General features: G+C 35.9%; 1 protein-coding gene across 2 annotated transcripts in view; it reads right to left on the reverse strand.

Annotated features, from left to right (window-relative positions):
• The window catches only part of tmod1 (tropomodulin 1), a 33,903-nt gene extending 12,434 nt beyond the window's left edge, over positions 1-21,469 (reverse strand). For both annotated transcript variants that reach the window (XM_056461815.1, XM_056461807.1), the window contains exons 1-7: positions 21,181-21,469; positions 18,252-18,463; positions 12,894-13,050; positions 9,666-9,785; positions 4,326-4,415; positions 2,070-2,200; positions 1,844-1,951 (exon numbers count right to left, since the gene is read on the reverse strand). In XM_056461815.1, coding sequence (XP_056317790.1) covers positions 1,844-1,951; positions 2,070-2,200; positions 4,326-4,415; positions 9,666-9,785; positions 12,894-13,050; positions 18,252-18,368 — 723 coding nt within the window. In that variant the 5' untranslated portion in view covers positions 18,369-18,463; positions 21,181-21,469. The remainder of the gene's footprint in view (positions 1-1,843; positions 1,952-2,069; positions 2,201-4,325; positions 4,416-9,665; positions 9,786-12,893; positions 13,051-18,251; positions 18,464-21,180) is intronic.
• Positions 21,470-21,656: the final 187 nt, after the last annotated feature.

Here is a 21,656-nt window from a genome sequence, read left to right on the forward strand (position 1 = left end):
CAGGGGTCGCCACAGTGGAATGAACCGCCAATGTATCCAGCTGTTTTACACAGCAGATGCCCTTCCGCAACCCAACACTGGAAAACACCTATACACTCTTGCATTCACACACATACCCTACGGCCAATTTAGCTCATTCAATTCCCCTATAGCGCATGTCTTTGGACTGTGGTGGAAACCGGAGCACCCGGAGGAAACCCACGCGAACACGGGGAGAACATGCAAACTCCACTTGGTCAAACACCTCTGGGTCAGTTGGCGTTTCTGTGTGGAGTTTGCATGTTCTCCCCGCGTTCGCGTGGGTTTCCTCCGGGTGCTCCGGTTTCCCCCACAAGTCCAAAGACATATAGATATAGGTGAATATAGGTGAATTGGGTAGGCTAAATTGTCCGTAGTGTATGTGTGAATGAGTGTGTATGGGTGTTTCCCAGTGTTGGGTTGCAGCTGGAAGGGCATGCGCTGCGTAAAACATGTGTTGGATAAGTTGGCGGTTTATTCCGCTGTGGCGAACTCAGATTTATAAAGGGACTAAGCCGAAAAGAAAATGAATAAATGAATAAAACTGTCGTGCTTTCTTAAATGGTCAATATTTTTGTGGGAAAATACTACTATTTTTTTCAGCATTTATAGATGAACAGGTTTTTTTAAAAGCAGTATTTATTTAAAAACAGATTTCAAAAATTTTTTCTAACATTATTTCATTTCAATTAAATGCATTCCAGGTTAATAAAATTACATTTTTATTTAATTTTACATTTGAAGTCAAATTATTTAGCCCTTCAGTAAAGTTTTTATTCCTTTAAAAAAAATTCTAGCTGTTTGACAAGAGTTTTTCCAACACATTTTAAACATAATAGTTTTAATAACTAATTTGTTCTGTCTTTGTCGTGATGACGGTACATAATATTTTACTATTTATGTTGAAAGATACTCGAATTGAGCTTAAAGGGCAATTTAAAAGCTTAAATAGGTTAACTACGCAAGCGAGGTAAATGAGAACAACAGTTGTTTAAAAAGAAAACCCTAAGGGGACTAATAATTTGACCATTTAAATTAATTTGAATTAATATTAAACGAATTAGTATTTCAAAAATACTTTTATTCAAGGCAAACTTAAACTTACAGAGACCCAGAAGGGACGTGATGTTGGGGAAAAAAAATGGGTGGAAGAAGAAAAACAAATAGAAAAATATATTTTTTAAATGGCATGTACAGAAGCTGATCTGGGATCAGTTTATCATACAAAGCGCGCCCGTCAGTCAGCGCTTATACATGCATTCGCTGATTCAGAGGTTGCATTTGAAGGGCGATGATCGACGCACAGCTTTAATGGAAAGAAAGTGAATGCAGACATTTTTATATTAATTTCAGCGAGCTTTCAAGATTAAAAATATATGAGAATTATGGGAAAATAGTTCATGATAGGATAGCGGGACAGAATTGTAAAATACGGGAGAATCCCAGCAAAAATGGGAGGGTTGACATGTATGAAGTGAACAGGAAGTGTTTGATGAAAAACATCTTTGCGAGATAACACAAAAACGTTATAAAATTCCACCCATTTTTTCCCCCACCATCAAGTCAGTTCTAGGTCTCCGTAAAAATGCTCCAAAAATATATATATATTTTAGGAAATAGTGAAAATTAAACACCACTTGAAATTGGGAAATTATTAAAAAGGAATAAAAAAAAATTCACAAGAGAGCTAACAATTTTGCCTTCAACTGTATGCTCACATAGTTATTCTACATGTAATTACTTTTTTATATTCTACACCATTACTGATCCATTGATTATTTATTTATTTAGAATTTTACAGAACTTAAAAAAAATCTGAACTCACAAAGGCTACAGGATCGTTACTTCTGGTGCCGACGATGCTGAGACGCTCCACAACACTGTTCCCTTTAAGAGCCTCAGCATATGCTTTCAAAGTTGGCACTGGAATATTCTAAGAATCACCAGAATAAAGAAAAATACAACATACTTGAAGGAGAAAACCATTAAAACTACATACAGAAATACAGAACCTCTGAGAGAAAGTGTAAATAAATGAGAGCAACTGGCACCTTGATGTTGTTTAGGTTCACCTCTGTGAGGTCTGGATCGTTGCTCTTGACTCTCTGTAGTGTTTCCTCTACATCTGTGTCATTGGGCTCTTCATCTGGCACTGGCTTATATTGAGTACACTGGATTACACCTGTGTGTGTATATATAATACATCTTTTAATTACAACAAAGCATACAGGGCAGTGCCAGACATTATAACACAATACTACATCACATTAATAGAATAATACACAGTATACAACTACTCACATTAATCACAAGCTACTTTTATTTTGTTTCTTATTCCATTAGTCTGGCTGAGATTTTTTTTGATGGCGCTGTATAACTGTTTGCTGTATTGTTTGCTAGTGTTTTGGAGCATGCTCCAGTTGGTATCAGGTAATAACATAATAAGAGATCAATTTGTTAACATATACACAGTGCATCCGGAAAGTATTCATAGCGCTTCACTTTTTCCACATTTTTTTATGCTAGAGCCTTATTCCAAAATGGATTAATTTCATTTATTTCCTAAATATTATGTAAAAAAAGATTAAATATAAAAAATATATAATTTAAATTTATTAAATATAAAAAACCTGAAAAATCACATGTACATAAGTAATCACAGCCTTTGCCGTGAGGCTGTTTTTATTCTGTTTTCACTGATCATTTTTGAGATATTTCAGCAGCTTAATTGGAGTTCACCTGTGGTAAACTCAGTTGATTTGACATGATTTGAAAAGGCATACACCTGTCTATATAAGGTCCCAGGGTTGACAGTGCATGTCAAAGAACAAACCAAGCATGAAGACAAAGGAATTGTCTGTACACCTCCAAGATAGTATTGTCTCGAGGCACAAGGCTGGGGAAGGTTATAGAAATTTTTTTGCTGCTCTGAAAGTTCCAATGAGCAGAGTGGCCTCCAACATTTATAAGTGGAAGATGTTTGGAACCACCAGGACTCTTCCTAGAGCTGGCCGGGCATCTAAACTGAGTGATCGGGGGAGAAGGGCCTTAGTCAGGGAGGTGATCATAACTCGATGGCCACTCTGTCTGAGCTCCAGCATTCTTCTGTGGAGAGAAGGGAACCTTACAGATGAACAACCATCTGTGCAGCAATCCACCAATCAGGCCTGTATGGTAGAGTGGTCAGACGGAAGCCTGGAATTTGCCAAAAGGCATCTGAAGGACTCTCAGACCATAAGAAACAAAATTCTCCGGTCTGATGAGACTAAAATTGAACTCTTTGGAGTGAATGCCAGGCGATACATTTAGAGAAAACCAGGCTACATCAAGCTCATAACCAGAATAATACCATCCCTACAGTGAAGTATGGTGGTGGCAGCATCATGCTGTGGGGATGTTTTTCAGCAGCAGGAACTGGAAGACTAGTCAGGATAGAGGGAAAGATGAATGCATCAATGTACAGAGACATCCTGAATGAAAACCTGCTTCAGAGTGCTCTGGACCTCAGACTGGGGCGACGATTCATCTTCCCGCAGGACAATGACCCAAAGCACACCACCAAAATATCAATGGAGTGGCTTTACAACATCTCTGTGAATGTCCTGAGTGGCCCAGCAAGAGCCCAGACCTAAATCCTATTAAACATCTCTGGAGAGATCTGAAAATGGCTGTACACCGTTGCTTCCCATCCAACCTGATAGAGCTTGAGAGGTACTGCAAAGAGGAATGGGCAAAAATTCCCAATGACAGGTGTGCCAAGCTTGTGGCATCATATTCAAAAAGACTTGAGACTGTAATTGCTGCCAATGGGTTCAGGGTTTCAGGGTTTTTATTTTTAATAAATTTGCAACAATTAAAAAAAAACTTTTGTCACATTGTCAATATGGGGTATTATGTAGAATTTTGAGGAATAAATGCATTTAATCCATTTTGGAATAAGGCTGTAACAAAAATATGTAGAAAAAGTGAAGCGCTATGAATACTTTCTGGATGCACTGTACATGATGTACACTGTTGGGTTTTATGTTTTCATAAAAACTTCTATAAATAAAGTAAAAAAAATTATTAAATTATTATTATTATAAAAAAAAAAAAAAATAAAATAAATATATATATATATATATATATATATATATATATATATATATATATATATATATATATATATATATATATTTATATAAACATTATTTTATAATAAAACATTGCATGCAGTAAATCAAACCTGAGGGACAAATCAAGCCGGCAAATATAAAACATCAATTCAGTCAAAAATACTGTACAAGATGACTGCTGAACGGACTTACTGTTCAAGCCCTGTTTGTTGACGATGGTACTGCTGGCCAAAGCTTCATAATACTGCTGATTGCTCATCAGTGTGTGCATGCCCAAAATAGCTGCAGCAAGGGAAAGAGAAATACACATTTAGAAAGCGGGGGAAAACTGAAGATGGATGACGTTGACGGAGGAAAGGGGTCACAGTCTATTTTTTCCCCTGCTTATAGTGTTAGACAAGCTTAAAATAAGTAATAAAGTTTAAAAGTATTAATAGCTACCATTAATACGACCTTCTTAACAAAAGGAGTTGCAGCTGCTATTTTTGACGTATATGTATATGATAGGTGGCACAGTGGCTCAGTGGGAAGCACTGTTGCCTCACAGCAAGAATGCCGCTGGTTTAAGTCCCATCTGGGCCAGGTGGCATTTCTCAGTGGAGTTTGTATGTTCTCCCCGTGTTCGCATGGGTTTCGTCCGGATTTCCCCACAGTCCAAGGACATGCGCTGTAGGTGAATTGAATAATATAAATTACCCGTAGTGCTTGAGTGCTTGGGTAAATGTGAGAGTGTATGGTTGTTTCCCAGTACAGTGTTGCAGCTGGAAGGGCATTCACTGCATAAAATATATGCCGGAATAGTTGGCCTCAGATAAACAAGGGGCTAAGCTGAAAAAAATGAATGAATTAATGAATGAATGAATCATATAAAATATAATACACATACATTATATTTTATAACACACTCTCTGGCCACTTTATTAGCTACACCTTGCATGGACTTGGTTAAGCCTCTTTTTTGTCTTAAGAGCAGCCTTATTTCAATGTGGCATATATTCGACAATGTGCTTCAACAATTCAAAATTTGGAGATTTTTGCTCCATATTGACATAATATTAATCACACAGTTGCAAATTTGTCAGTTGCACATCAATAATGGGATTCTTCATTTACGCCACATCCTTAAGCTGCTCTAATGGATTGAGATCTGCTGACTGTGGAGGCCATTTGAGTGGCTGGGTCTCCATCTTAACATCAAGCGAATTTTTACAAAGTTCAAAAAAAAAAAAAAAAAAAAAAAAAAAAAAACGAAACGCAAATTAGGTTTGTTTCAATTGAATTGTTAGAGGGGTTGACTATAGTAATGGTAATTTAGTAACCAACAGTAAACAAAGCACTTATAATGGAGACAGCTGAATAAGGCATCAGAATAGTTCAATCAAAGTTCTTTTTTGTTCTTCATTTGAGGCCAAAAAGAAGTTTGAAAAGGCTACAGTATGCGCGGTTGTAAATGTGTCACACTGCTCAAGTGGACTGCTAAACACAACAACAATAGCGGGTATGAGAGAATAACAGGTTCACAGAACCCAAACAGCCTTCTCCAGCAAGAAGCACCACCATGGCATGCCACATTCACTTTCTATTTTCTATATGGAACAATGTTTAGAAGTTTATCAGACGCGGTTGTGCTCAGAGTCTTTAAAATCTCTTTGCGAGCAATGTACATGTGTGGATACATCTGTACCTGCTCTGCTACTCAACCCTCCAGTTTATTCATGTTGCTAACTTAGTGTTTTTGTGCTGAATGTTTTTTTCCTCTCTGACTCTGACCTGCTTAATTATGAAACAGGTTAAAGAGTTACTTCAAAAGGCATTCCAGGACACACTGACCGATAGCGTAACAGTAACGGACCAATGGTAGCTCAAAGGTGTTTAGGACCAAAACTAACTCCCCCAAAAAGTTCACTTCCGAAACTTAAAACGAAATTCATTTTGGCCGGATTTTGCTCAAAATTGTCATTAATACAGCTACTTAAATTGCAGCATGTTAAGCTCCCTCGGCCACCATACATTTCAGTTCTTTTTTTAATTTCATTAGAAGTATTACCTTTAGTCACATGGGTGTAATGTTCACTATATTAAAGTTTATTCACCCAAAGTGTTTCGTTTTCCCATCATTCGCATTAACACTTTTTTTGCCAAGTCCAAAACCATCTCATGCAAGCATAGAAACTTTTTTGCGAATTAAGGAAATTTTTTATTCGAAATTTGGCATTTTCATCACTCATTTCTCAAGCAATACTTCAAAATACACATTAACACAGGGTGATGGAAAGCCAGCTACTGCCATGGTCAAGTTTGAATTCTAGCCTCAGTTTGCTGTCCTCAGCTGTCAGGAGTGTCACCGGCCTGCTCTTCTGCCACTGTAGCTTTCATCTGATTCAAGGTTGGACATGTCGAGCATTCTGAGATGTTTTCTGCAGATCTTTTTTGCAGCAAGCTGTTGAGTTATTGTTGCCTGTTGCTGATGACTGTATATTTTTTCAGTTTCTTCTTCGAGCCATTCTTTGCAAACCCTAGAGATAAAAACACTCAGACCAGCACATCTGTCACCAACATCCAATCAACTAGTGCTTTCCAAATGGAATATATCACTCTCTGAAAATCATGGCCACCATATTGAAGTGTTGTTTTAAACCGAAGTGCTCAAAACTAGCTACTTCAAAGTAAAGCAAAAGGGCTGCCAAAATCACTCTGGACCCCTCACACCCAGCACACTGCCTCTTTGAACTTTTACCTTCTGGTCAACGCTACAGAGCACTGCGCACCAGAACAGCCCGATACAGAAACAGTTTCTTCCCTCAGGCAATCCATCTCATGAACACTTGATAATAATAATTGCGGAACCAACATCACTACTTGCTATACACTTTTATACACATATACACTTATTTAACAACACCCTTTACATGCCAATTTGCACATAACAGCTGCACATATAACGTTGCATATAGTAATATAGCTCTACATACACTTGTCAATTTGTATATTTGCACTCACTACTTACTTCTATTTTTTAAAATATATTTATTCTCTGTTTTTCGTCCTGTCTCTGCAATTCTGTTGCACTGTAGAAGCTCTGTTACGAAAACAAATTCCTCGTATGTGCGAACATACCTGGCAATAAAGCTCTTTCTGATTTGCTGCTCACATTTTTTCTTCCCTCCATTTTATTGAAATTTTTATCTATTTAATTTTATTTCTTTATTTTATATTTCTAAGCCTATTGTGATTCATTTTATATACACTCACCGGCAACTTTATTAGGTACACCTGTCCAACTGCTTGTTAAAGCAAACTTCTTTCTTTATTTATTTTTTTTATAATTATTTTTTTCTGAGTTTTCACCTTTATTGGATAGAATAGTAGAGAGAACTGACAGGAAAGCATGGGGAGCAGAGAGAGGAGAAGGATTTGTACAGGCCCACGAGGCGGAATCGAACTCGGGTCGCCGCGAGCACTGGAATGCATGTGTCGACGCACTAACCACTACACCACTGGCGCCGACATTAAAGCAAACTTCTAATCAGCCAATCACATGGCAGCAACTCAATGCATTTAGGCATATACACATGGTCAAGACAATCTGCTGCAGTTCCACATGCACTTACCACAGTGTACCTATCTTCTGATGGCTACTTCCAGCAGGATAACACGCCATGTCATAAAGCCTATCAGACTTGTATCTTGAACATGACAATGAGTTCACTGTACTCAAAGTGCCTCCACAGTCACCAGACATAAATCAAATAGAGCACCTTTGGGATGTGGTGGAACAGGAGATTTGCATAATGGATGTGCAGCCGACAAATCTGCAGCAACTGCGTTATGCTATCATGTCAATATGGAGCAAAATCTCTCGTTGAATCTATACGACGAAGAACTAAGGCAGTTCTGAAGGCAAAAGGGGGTCCAACCCCATACTAATAAGGTGTACCTAATAAAGTGGCCGGTGAGTGAATATGTATAATAGATAAGTGAACATATAAGAGAACTTGTATCTACTTGCATTTGCTTATGCATATATATATAATGTAAAACAGATTAAGTATGTGCATAATATAATGTATAGAAATGGTGCAGTGGAATGGGGGCTATTTTGGAGCAAAGATAATTCGTCTCTAGTTTTAAAAGAGTTTGAAATTGTTGTATTAGAGAGTAAAATGTCAATTAAAAGACCTGGGGAAAAAACACTGCGTTCCCTATGCCCTTATCCATTCAAAGCTGTCACTTTGGAGGGTAAACCCTTCAAAGTGATTAGGGCATAGGGATTAACCCACCCATAAAGAATGCAGTGAAAGTCACTTAAATCACCTTTCTTCCTCATTCTGATGCTCGGTTTGAACTTCAACAGGTTGTCCTACATGCCTAAATGTACTGCTTTTCCAATGTATGATTGGCTGACTAGGTATTTGCACTAACACCTGGTGTATAAATTGTACCTAATAAATTGGCCAGAATCAGAGCAGTAATGCAGTCAGTCAAACTAGTACAGACTTAAACATGAAAAAGCACAGCAAAACATCTGTATAGCGAGTTGAGAGGAAAGTGCAATTTATGAGTCTGGCGTGTAAACCGCATCTGATTGTTGACCCTGCGCCAAAGACAACTGAACTAACCTCATTCCCATATGAAGCTCAATCTGCCTGTACAGTACATATACTGTACAACTGTTAAGCGTTTATACCGAGATTCCCAAAGAAAAAACTATTGACCTCATTTTAAAGGAAACCGCTCCATCATGCTAAATGAGGGGAAAAGTAAGTGGCTGACAGTGAGAAGGGTTTTTTTTAGCCTACAGAAAACTTTGTTCCCCTTTTTTGGTAGGCCTGTGTCTGTAGCGCACATGGATGAGTCATTGTTATGGAAAAAAAGAGAGGTACACGCAGTTTCAGGACATGCACATGTGGAGAACTAATTCAATTCAAAATAAAAATGTATTATTTACCCTGTTGCTTCAAATCTGTATGATAAATTCCTTTTTTTAAAACAAAACAATGAAGTTTGAAGAACGTTGCGGCTCTTTCTTGTGAGTTTAAAGTGCGTCTCAAAAGAAAAGGACAGTAAGATCATGGATTATGCAGATAACTTCACATGCTGAACATACCATGCAAACACTAAGCAGCATGCAATGTTGCAAATAAACCTACTGGAGGGATCCGTAGCCTAATAATGATGGAGCAAGGAAGTGGACAGACAGAAGGAGGAGTGAAGACGTGAAAATGGAGTGGAGAAAACTATAGGAAAAACCCGACAGATGCACACAGTGAGACAGACACACACACAGGAAGTGAGAATAAGTCAATAAATTGACACCCATTTAATATGAATTAATAAAGAAATTAGTGAGTAGAAAGTGCTGAATTCAATAATGACTTAATCAAGATGAAGTAAGGTTAAAGAATAATGACTTTTTTAAACTCTATTGTGCACAAACATATAATGTTAGAATTATATTTACACATATCATAAATACACATTTTAATGTCTTGAATCCTAAGAATGTATGAATGTTGAATCCTTGTATTGTACCTGCTATATCACACAGTTCAGCATCAGTAGCGCTCGATAAGGCCTCCTCTAGTTCAGGCTCCAGAGTGACATCGTCCAGGAGAGGGTCAACAACTTTTGACTTGGGCACCCACGGTTTTCCTTTAAACACACATTTACACAAATACAGAGAGCAAGAGGGAAAATGTATTAAACTGTATATGAGCAATTCCAGCATTATGGATGTGACATTTGCAGTAAAATCTCAAAACATAAATTGACAAGGAAGTATATGTTAACATTATATTGAAACATCTCTATTTTTCAAAACAACTAGCCACAGAGTTGTGGGAGCAAAAAAGATCAATCTGTAAACTTGTTTTATATTTTAAATGAGGAAAATGAACATGCGATATGGATGTGACAAAAAAAAGTCTGCAAGTTTACAGTATCCAACATACTTTGTAGAAATTCTGTGAATTAAACTGCACAACCCAAAGGAAACGAGGCTAATCAAAAGGATAAAAGTTGGCTCTCTATAGAACAAACATGATTGATTTTACAAGTTTGCATTTATGAGGAAAAAGCTTCGTTATGGATGTGACGTCTCTCTGTTATGCATGTGACGGATGTGAAATTGCCACTTGTGTGACTTTGGTAAATCAAATATAATTGTTTGAAAACATTTTTGAGTATTTTTAAAGCACTGTAAAATACAAGCCCACACAAAAAAACACAGAAACGGTTTTGCTATTTTGGCGAAAACTTAATTTTTTCCGTGGCAAGGTTGACATTTGCATGGAATTGCTCATATATTAAATCTTTTAAAATATATAGTATGGGCCATCGTTTCAGCATTGATAATGCTTGTTTAACACTGGCCATGTACACATTGATGGACAAGTTCAACATTTAGTGCTCAATCCTGTTCTGTAAACACATTTCTGAGTAATTAATAAGATGCTTAATAAGTGCTACCACTTGCAGAGTTTGACAAAAATACATGTAACCCAAGGACTTGTGCAGTGTAGTTATTAATATAAATATACAATAAAATGCAATGTTCTCTTACCAGTCCTGGTTATAAACCAGTTCTACAGCATTCGGTCTAGTTTTGAGGTTATCAGAGCTGAAGTTGAGAGCAGTCTTTTACATTTATATGCAAACAGAGATGACCTTTTCTTTCTTTCTTTTAAAATAAATAAATAAAAAATAAAAGATTAGAAAACAGCCACAGAAAAGGCTTCAAAGAAATCAAGAAAGTGGACAAGTAGAGAATTCAAACATCTGATCAACTAAAACACATTCTAAAACAGGGTCTAAGGGACTTTACAAGAACAGTTGAAGACAAACTAATTATCTCCCGTGAAATTGTAATTCGGAGCTAGAACATTTTCGACAGTATTTCCTATTTTATTTTTCCTCAAGAGAAAGTGGTATTTCTTTTCGCTTGGCTGCAATGAAAAATGTAAAGAAAAATGCCACGGTCAATATTATTAGCCCTATTAAGAAATTGTTTATTCTATGTTGTCTAACAACATTGACGTCCTTAACCTAAATTGCACTTTAACCGAATACTAGTATCTTGCAAAATAACTAGTAAAATATTATGTACTGCCATCATGGCAAAGATAAAAGAATTTAGCTATTAGAAATTAGTCAAACTTTTATGTTTGAAAATATGTTGCAAAAAATCTTCCCTCCATTAAACAGCCTTGGGAAATGATTGTTGAAGAATAAAAGATTTACAGGAGGACTAATAATTTTGTTAACTGTACGTCAGCTTGTTTCACTAACCCTATAAGTCTATGATATGCTTATAAATCTTAGTTGACGTACATATAATCACTAACATGTTTAAAGGAAGCCATCAAAAAGTGTAATCCAAGTCAATATAATGTGTTACTGTTAAGGATGTGATGAGATCTCGGGCTATGAGATCTCATGAGACTAAATCGCGATGAGATTTCTCGTCGAGGTAAAAAGTTGTGTGATGAGTTGTGATGTTATGATGGAGCATGAGGGTGAATTTAGCACTGAAGATTGGAGGCAGGATTGGATTAGAACCGCACATCAAGTGCTTTGCACACACCTGACAGGCTGGTCTCGGAGTTGCACGTCACGTGTTTGAGGCGAGTGAGTGTTAAGTTACCGTTTTTTTTCTTCACCAGAGTTCAAAGGTTGCAGCATCCAAAAGCAGAGGCTGCTACAACTGCAGCCACACGCATTATTATTACGCTATTAACCACGGCTCATAACATACGATGGAATAGCACTTTAGATATGCTTAAAGTCATAATCGTTGGAAACACTTATCGAATTAAGAAATGTGGACTATTTCTATTTCAGTCACATTATTAAAGTGCAGTACAGACATGTAAACGCCGAAATCAAACTATTTCTGTTGTGTAGGACTTTTAGCTGCATTTTGCGACAATATAAGCCTTAGTCATCATTATAATGATCGTTGAACACACATTTATGCTGTCCGGAAAAAAAAACGGAAGCTGTTCCGTTTGTGAAACTGTTGAAAAATTAAAAACAAAAAAAATGACATGATTACATACATTTTTTTTTTAAAAGTTTAAGGAAAGGAGTTTGATTCTCATGTGAAATTGTACAGGGAAGAAGCCTGTCAGTAGAGTTTATAGCTAAATATTTAGCAGTGTTTGCATGTCCTTTATTGCACAGTTAATTAAATGTAAAATAACAATCATTACAAGTTGATTTAAAAAAGCACCTGAATTGTTTTACATTTTGTGATTTTTCTTCAGTTGAATAAAAATGTATTTTCCATTCATCTATTAGCAAATATTTTGCGGTGTTTGCATGGCCTTCACTACATAGAACTCATTAAAATAGAAGTAAAATAACAATCAATACAAGTAGGTTTTTTTTAAAAAGCACGTAAATAGTTTTGCAATTTGTGATTTTTTTTTCAGTTGAATAAAATATTTTCCATTCATGTATTCCATAATTGAAGATTTCTTTAAAATACTGTAAAGATCTGGCCTCGTTCTCGTGAACCCAATCTCATGTCTCGTCTGGTGGAGTAAGTGTCTCGTCACACCCTTAGTTACTGTACATTGTTACTAATCCCAATATCTAATTCTATCCATACTAGACAAGAAGTAAAAACTTTAAGGACAAAATAAATAATAATTCAGGATTTATCCTATGATGTAAAGCACATTCACTTAATGACACATTAAGGAAAGATTAAGTGAAAAGATTCATTTCTAAAAGTTCTCATTGTTCTGCATTTCTCACCTCTTTTCTCACCAGTGTAGGGAACTAGATCATCCCGGTCTGGATGTTCCTTGGCTTGTTTCTCGAGGTGAGCCAGAAGGTTATCTCTCTGAAACGTTCCTGTCGGAGCTTTCTTAGTCTGATCCCTTTGTCTGTATCCCGCCGGCAACAGTGCGTTCTGAAAACAGTATCATTCATAAACATTAGTTCTGAAATCAAACTATCATATTGAAATATTACAGGGACAGTTCTGCCAAAATTAAGATTTGCAGGAGGTGAGACAATGTTTTCTTCAGTAGAACATTATTGAAGATTTTTAGTATCAGTTTAGGTGAAAGATTGCACAAGTGTACATACTTCATAATGTAACATTACTTGGGTGAAGTTTTAAAATAACTAAGGATTAACAGTAATAATAGTGTAAACGTAATAATTGAGTAAACATTGTTTTATATGTTATTTCACTGTTTATTTTTTCCCCCAATTTCTGTTTAACAGAGAGAAGATTTTTTCAACACATTTCTAAACATAATAGTTTTAATAACTGATTTCTAATAACTGATTTATTTTATCTTTGTCATGATGACAGTAAATAATATTTTACTAGATATTTTTCAAGACACTTCTATACAGCTTAAAGTGACATTTAATGGCCTAACTAGGTTAATTCGGTTAACTAGGCAGGTTACGGTAATTAGGCAAGTTATTATATAACAATGGTTTGTTCTGTAGACTAAAAAAATTAGCTTAAAGGGGCTAATAATATTAACCTTAAAATGGCTTTAAAAATTTTTTAACTGCTTTTATTGTAGCCGAAATAAAACAAATAAGACTTTCTCCAGAAGAAAAAAATATTATCAGACATACTGTGAAAATTCCCTTGCTCTGTTAAACTTAGTTTGGGAAATATTAAAAAAAGAAGAAAAAAAAAAATCAAAGGGGGGCTAATAATTCTGACTTCAACTGTAGGTAATACATTTTGGTGCATTTGAACAAAACAGATTTATTAAATGGAAATTTATTTATTAAAATAATATTTTAGTCACTGAACATCTTTAGAAACAGAAAGATAATACATTTAAATTCATGAAAAATATTAGAAAAACTAATTACAAACTACAAAATTTCAATGAAATTTTATCCATTTTTGCTTCTCTTGAATTCTGCTCTTTTTTTTATTTTTTTTTTCATTTAATATTTTTCTAAAACATATAAATTTGGGTGTACTAATTTTGGATCATTATCATAAATTATTTTGTTAGATAAGCTCCAGATTTGGCTTCAGTACTGATTAATCTAATGTATATGCACAAATATAATATTGTAAACCATTTCCTATAGAAACTATTAATTTAAATGAGAGATTTGTGAGTGGTGTACTCATATGTTGAGCACTGTAAATGTTCTTGCCTCAAAAAGTGCTACAAGCTACTAAATATTTGTCCTACTGAAGAAGAAAAAAAAAGTAATTTACATTTGAAGTCATTATTAGCCCCCCTTTGAATGTTTTTTCTTTTTTAAATATTTCCCAAATGATGTTTAACAGAGCAAGGAAATTTTCACAGGATGTCTGATAATATTTTTTCTTCTGGAGAAAGTCTTATTTGTTTTATTTCGGCTAGAGTAAAAGCAGTTTTTCATTTTTAGAACTATTTTAAGGTCAATTTTATCAGCCCCTTTAAGCTAATTTTTTTTGATAGTCTACGGAACAAACCATCGTTATACAATAACTTGCCTAATTACCCTAACCTGCCTAGTTAACCTAATTAACCTAGTTAAGCCTTTAAATGTCACTTTAAGCTGTATAGAAGCGTCTTGAAAAATATCTAGTCAAATATTATTTACTGTCATCATGGCAAAGATAAAATAAATTATTAGGAATGAGTTATTAAAACTATTATGTTCACAAATGTGCTGAAAAAAAATCTGCTCTCCTTTAAACAGAAATTGGGGAAAAAAATAAAACAGGGGGGCTAATAATTCTGACTTTATCAGATTTCTTAAGCTTGAGCTAAACCAGGTTTTCTCTCTTGTGTCTAGTGCTCTTGTGCTGCCTGAAACACACAGAGCAATGATAACATTCTTCAGCCTATCAGCCCATATCCAGAAAAAAGGCCCGCAGAGCGACTGGGGGATGTGTACTGTATATGTATGTGCGCATTAAATGTGGTGACAGAATCCAGAACACACAGCATTTCAGAGAGAACAGAACTTTATAGGACACCTTGAAACTGTTTATTCTTAGTTCAGATAAAACCCAACAAATGGAGGCGGAGATGAATCCTAAAGTGACATTTAAAATAATTAAAAGAAGAGATTTCCACTAGTACATTTAAAGCACAGTTTAATGTTTCGGGGAAAGGCTCTGCTTTGGTGGGGAATGTTTATTTTTGTTACATTCGCACAGATTAATTTTTGTTCCAGCAGCAGTATTTATGGTAAACTTCTGCACCTCAGGTTGAACATTTCAGGATGGGAGAAGAAATTCTCTTTTCCCTCATCTCTGCAGCTGGCCATTTATCTTCAAGCTGTGTCTAAATCTGTCAAGAAGTGCTTAGATGCTGGAGTCAAACCAGATTCCTGAAGAGCAAATATAAAACTGTGGTCTGAGTGAGAAAAAGAACACTTTTTATTACAACGTGTTCCCAAAAATACCACCGCAATACAACAATGCCCACTCCAGCAGCCACTGTGAAACGTCTCAGTCCTGACTGTGATAGTCAACTCGGAAACGTCAGTGTGATGCAACACAGGCCTGAAAAAGAAAAACTGCAACAAGAAAGTGGTTTTCTCAAACTAAAACTACACTGAAACAATGTCCAATGTTAGAAAATGCTAGACTACAGTTTAATTAGAGTAGAGGCCAGAAAATAAACAGCACTACAGAAAAACAAAACCCACAAACCAGTCAAACAAATGCCACAAAAAATACAATCACTACCGTATGCCATTTAATATTCATTCATTCATTCAATTTCCTTCGGCTTAGTCCCTTATCTATCAGGGGTCACCACAGCAGAATGAAGTGCCAACTATTCCAGCATATGTTTTCTGCAGCGGATGCCCTTCCAGCTGCAACCCAGTACTAGGAAACACCCATATACTCACTCGTTCACAGTCACAATCATACACTGCGGCCAATTTAGTTCATCCAATTCCCTTATAGCGCATGTATTTGGACTGTGGGGGAAACCGGACCACCTGGAGGAAACCCACGCGCAGAACAAACTGCACACAGAAATTGGCACAGGCCCAGCAGTGACCCAAACCATCAACCTTCTTGCTGTGAGGCGACAGTGCTAACCACATGCCGCCCCGCAACATAACGTAATGTAACGTAACCATAGTTTCTAGCCAAACAATGATGGCTGTATTAAAATCCAGATGAACAAAAACTGCAACAAGAAAGTTGTTTTCTCAAACTAAAGTTACACTGAAACAATGTCCAATGCTAGAAAAAGCTAGACTACAGTTTAATTAGAGTCTAGAAAACAAACAGCACTATAGAAAAACAAAACCCACAACCCAGTCAAACAAATGCCACAAAAAACACTTCTGCATGCAGTAATAACCATAGTCTAGCCGTACTACATTAAATTCCAGATGAATAAAAATGACAAGAATAAGGTGGGCTTCTTAAATAAGATGCATCTAAGACAATCTCCAACAAACGACTAAATCAGGGCGGCACGGTGGCTCAGTGGTTAGCACTGTGGCCTCACAACAAGAAGGTCACTAGTTTGAGTCCCGGCTGGGCCGGTTGGCATTTCTGTGTGGAGTTCGCATGTTCTCCCCGTGTTCGTGTGGGTTTTCTCCAGGTGCTTTGGTTTCCCCCCAGTCCAAAGACATGTGCTATAGGTGAATTGGATGAACTAAAAATTGGCCGTAGTGTATTAGTGTGTGTGTGTGTGTGTGAATGTGAGAGTGTATAGGTGTCTCATGGTACTGGGTTGCGGCTGGAAGGGCATCCGCTGCGTAAACCTATGCTGGAATAGTTGACTGTTTTATATATATATATATATATATATATATATAAGTGGTGTTCGCAAAAATCATGGTTCGGTTCGATACGACACAGTGGTGTCACGGTTCAGTATGTTTTCGATACAGCAGTTTTCAATGGTTGGGGGGGTTGGAGTCGTGTTGGAGGTGGGCGAGGATTGCAGTATTTTGCCTGTCACATCATTTGGGATGACTGAATTGTTCAGTTTGTAATCCGTACCGAACCGAAAGTCTTGTACCGAACGGTTCAATGCGAATACGCTTTATCGTTAGACCTTTTATATATAGTCATCTTGCCCTAAATAAGGTACAACAAAATGAAACAGTCTAACAAACACTCAAATAAACCCCACTAAAAAATTGTCCAGGGCAAGCAAGCAAACCAGACTAGGTATAGCAACACATTCCTGTCAAACAAACATCATACATGTTAAAAGGCTAAGCTGATCAAAGATGACTTTGAAACAAAATTCCAGTAAAACAAAAACACTGGAATAAAGTGGGCTTCTTAAAGTATAGCAAACACCAAACATTATACTGTACATCATAACATTATCTAAAATAATAAACAAACACCCTTTAATACTGTAAAACTATCATCAGGCCAGTTGAACACCACCAAAAAAAAGTTAAAACAAAGAAACCAGACTCAAACAAAAACTACAGTTCAAACAAAACTACAGTTCAGACCAGCAAAAACCACAGGAATAAAGTGGTATTTTTACATTTCTATGGTTATCTACTGTTTAGAGAGTAGAACTTGTAACCTATGTAAAGGTTGTGGGTTCAGTTTATGTGAGTAAAGTTAATGAATGGTGGTCTCTTCCACATTTAATCCTTATTCTGAGGCCCTTGAGCAAAACACCCTAAAACCATAATTTCCCTCTATGCAAAAGCTGCCCATAATGTTAATTTTTGAGTGTTTGCATTGGTTGCATTAAACCTAGATGGTTTAAATGCAGTCCACTGTACAAGGCAGTCACATTCATTTGATAAAACACAGTTCAGACAAACACCATTATACAAAAAACTAAATCATAGTCCATATAGAAACTGAGTCCAGACAAAAAAATTTACTACTTTTAGTAGCAACACCATGCTGATTAATAATAATAATAATAGTAATAATAATAATAATAATAATAATAATAATAATAATAATAAATCAAAACTAAATAAATACAACTTGCTTCCTTCATGTAACAACTCAGTACAAATACCAAATTTCTAGAAAAGAAAAAGAGGTTTAATGTAGGCATTTATGAACCTTTCTTAAAGCAGTATTTAGAGACAATTGAGCTGTACGTGCACATAAATCATGTGGGAATTAATGAAGCTCTTAAGGTCTAATCGGAGATGTGTTTTAAGTGCACTTACATCAGGATCAAGCTCTTCAAGTTCATCCTCGAGTCTTCGGAGCTCTTCTTCACTGAGCTTCTGCAACAGCTCATCCTCATCCACATCCCGGTACTTCTCCATCTCCTTACGAAGCATGATGAATGATAAAAATGGGGAAGAAGCGGACAGAAAAAAAGATAATAAGAAAAAAAAAAAAAAGCAGGAACTGTTCAGCCCCCAAACCACAGGACCTAAGTGCAGACAAGAGAGACAGATACATTTATGGGCCTGTTCAAGACAGTTCATGTACACTACCTGACAAATGTCATCCCCTATCCAGGTTTTAGGAACAACAGATGCTAACTTGACTTCTAGTTGATCATTTGGTATCAGAAGTGGCTCATATGAAAGGCAAAGACCTCTAGATTCCACTTATTTTACCAAAATAAAATATGATCATGCCTTGATTTGTAATTATTTAATAACGACAGTAAGGTCTGACTTTGCTTAGACAAAAGTCTTGTCACTTAACAGAACTGATGTACAGTATAGAATATAAAGTCATGGTGCAGTGGAAAAAGAATCAATATTGTGTATGACTCCCATGAGCTTGGAGGACTGCATCCATACATCTCTCCAAATACTTTTAATTACTAATTAAGTCATCTGGAATGGCAAAGAAAGTGTTCTTGCAGGACTCCCAGAGTTCATAAAGATTCTTTGGATTCATCTTCAATGCCTCCTCCTCCATCTTACCCTAGACATGCTCAATAATGTTCATTTCTGGTGACTGGTCTGGCCAACCCTGGAGCACTTTGACCTTTAGAAACTTTGATGTGGAGGCTGAAGTATGAGAAGGACCGCTATGCAGCTGAAGAATTTGCCCTCTCCTGTGGTTTGTAATGTAATGGGCAGCACAAATGTCTTAATACCTCAGGCTGTTGATGTTGCCATCCACTCTGCAAATCTCTCGGATGCCCCATACTGAATGTAACCCCAAATAATGATTTTTCCTTCACCAAACTTGACTGATTTCTGTGAGAATCTTGCGTCCATGCGGATTCCAATAGGTCTTCTGCAGTATGTGTGATGATTGGGGTGCAGTTCAACAGATGATTCTTCTGAATAATCTACCTTCCGGCACTTTCCAAATGATCAACTAAAAGTCAAGTTATTATTTGCTGCTCTTACAACTGGGACTGACGACAAGACTTTTGTCAGGTAGTGTAGATGGCATTGATGAAAATCAGCATTATACAGTAGCACAGTATATATAGTAAGTGGATTATTCAAAGCATCTGAGGTACTTCTTCACTGTCATACTGGGTAAGCAGAAAAAAATTAACTTTGCTTTAACTATGGAGAGTAAATATGCTTTACTAATTTGCAGCCTTGACGTTTAAATGTGTCAGTGAACGTCAGTTTGCTTTCTCAGGTTTTCTGCAAGTTTCACAAAGTCCAAGTTTTTTTAAGTCCATCAAGAATGAAATTTTAGACTTATACTGTATAGGGCTAAACACTAAGGATTTTTAAAAATGGCCTAGAATATAAATATATATATATATATATATATATATATATATATATATATATATATATATATATATATATATATATATATATATATATATATATATATTTTTTTTTTTTTTTTTTTTTTTTTTTTTTTTACACGCCCGATCAAAAAACTAATTCAAATTAGTAATTTTCTAGCCACATATTTTAAATAACATGTCAAAAACAAGCAGACCCTAGTTGTATACTGTACATATTAAAAAGAAAAAAACTCTTTAAAAATAACAATTTTAATAAACTAAATGCACAACAAACTGTTATAATATTAATTATAAACAGAGTTTTACTAAAAGTTTAATTGAGATGTATTGTTGGTGATTGGATACGTGTTGAATTGATTGGGTTGCTTTACATAAACAAAGGAAAATTAAGACCTGTTTAAAATTATTTAAGACCTATAAGACAATATTTCAGTGAATTTAAGACTTTTTAAAGTCTAAAATTTATTTTTGAAATGTAAGACTTTAAGACCCCACAAACACTGAATATATGTTATGAATATAGTTTTGATAAAAGTTTTATTAAGATGTATTGTTGGTGATTGGATCGACTAGGTAGCTTTAGATAAACAAAAGAAAATTAAGACCCATTTAAAATTATTTAAGACCTACACTCAAAACATTTATGTTTGCTATTTGTTTAAACTACTTATTTTAATCGAGCTGAATCAACACAATTCTTGAGGATTTTTGGGACAATTTGTTTCATGTTCAATCCACTTAAAGTTGTAAAAACTTAATTCCTTCATGTTGTCCCAACATAAATGGATTGTGTAGTACCCAGCAATTTTTACAGTTTACAAGACATTATTTCAGTGACTTTAAGGCTTCTTAAGGCCTAAAATTTTGTTTTTGAAATTTAAAACATTTTAGGACCCTGTGGATTCCCGGTTTCTCTAATACGCATGCTAAATGAATAAAGAAATAATGAATACAGAATATTTTAAACATCAGATAAATGCAGTTATATAGTATATAATATGATAATAGATTTTAGGATGAGGTAACTAGTTAAACTGAAAGATGGCCTCTGCTCTTTAAACCATCTCCATTGTCCTTGGTGGATCCAACAGAAGGACATTAACCAGTAAACTCCATCATACATCCAGTTTAGATTTCCCCAATCAATGAACTAGTAATTATAAACACATTTTCATCTCCGCAAACAAACTGCTTTTCCACTTCATTTAATAAGTCACTGACTTAAGTTCAGCTGCTTACCAGATATAGAACTTCTATACACATACATTAAAAAACACATTTCTAAACTCATAACAACTTTTGCTCTTCAAATAAACTGTTTTCACCGAGCTTAGCTCATGTATGTGTTTGAAGGCATTTTGTTGAGGAAAACAAAGCGTGTTAGTGCCGGAGCGTCTATCATTCTCACTTACTTCAGACAGCGCTTATCCCACACTATATATAGCGCATGTGACAGCTGAATACTTTGACCAGATATGGTTTCTTTTCGGAGCTGTTAATTCACACAAACGCGCTGCAGCCTCTAGAAATGAATCCTCAAGTCCACGTTTCATAGAAGAACGACGACTGACACGGCGGAGAAAAGTCCAAATATTAGATGTAGGTACCGCTCGAGCCCTTTTCAACAAGTCCAGTCGGTGGTGATCAAAGAGTTTCCACAAACCCGGAGTAGCACGAGTGCTTGGCCCCGCCCACCGCGGCGTCCTGCCAATCAAGTGACGCTTTTCATTCTTCCCACCAATCAGAGGCTTTCCTCAAAACTTAAGGCTGTATTATGTTGCAGTGAAAAACGACAGTCACGCAATTGTGTCGTGTCTTTTTTTTTAATACAACAAACCTGAACACCTAAACACAAACGTTCTTTAACAATCAGGACATTTTCCTTGTA

The sequence above is a fragment of the Danio aesculapii genome, chromosome 1 (assembly GCF_903798145.1).
Source record: "Danio aesculapii chromosome 1, fDanAes4.1, whole genome shotgun sequence".
Taxonomy (NCBI): Eukaryota; Metazoa; Chordata; class Actinopteri; order Cypriniformes; family Danionidae; genus Danio; species Danio aesculapii.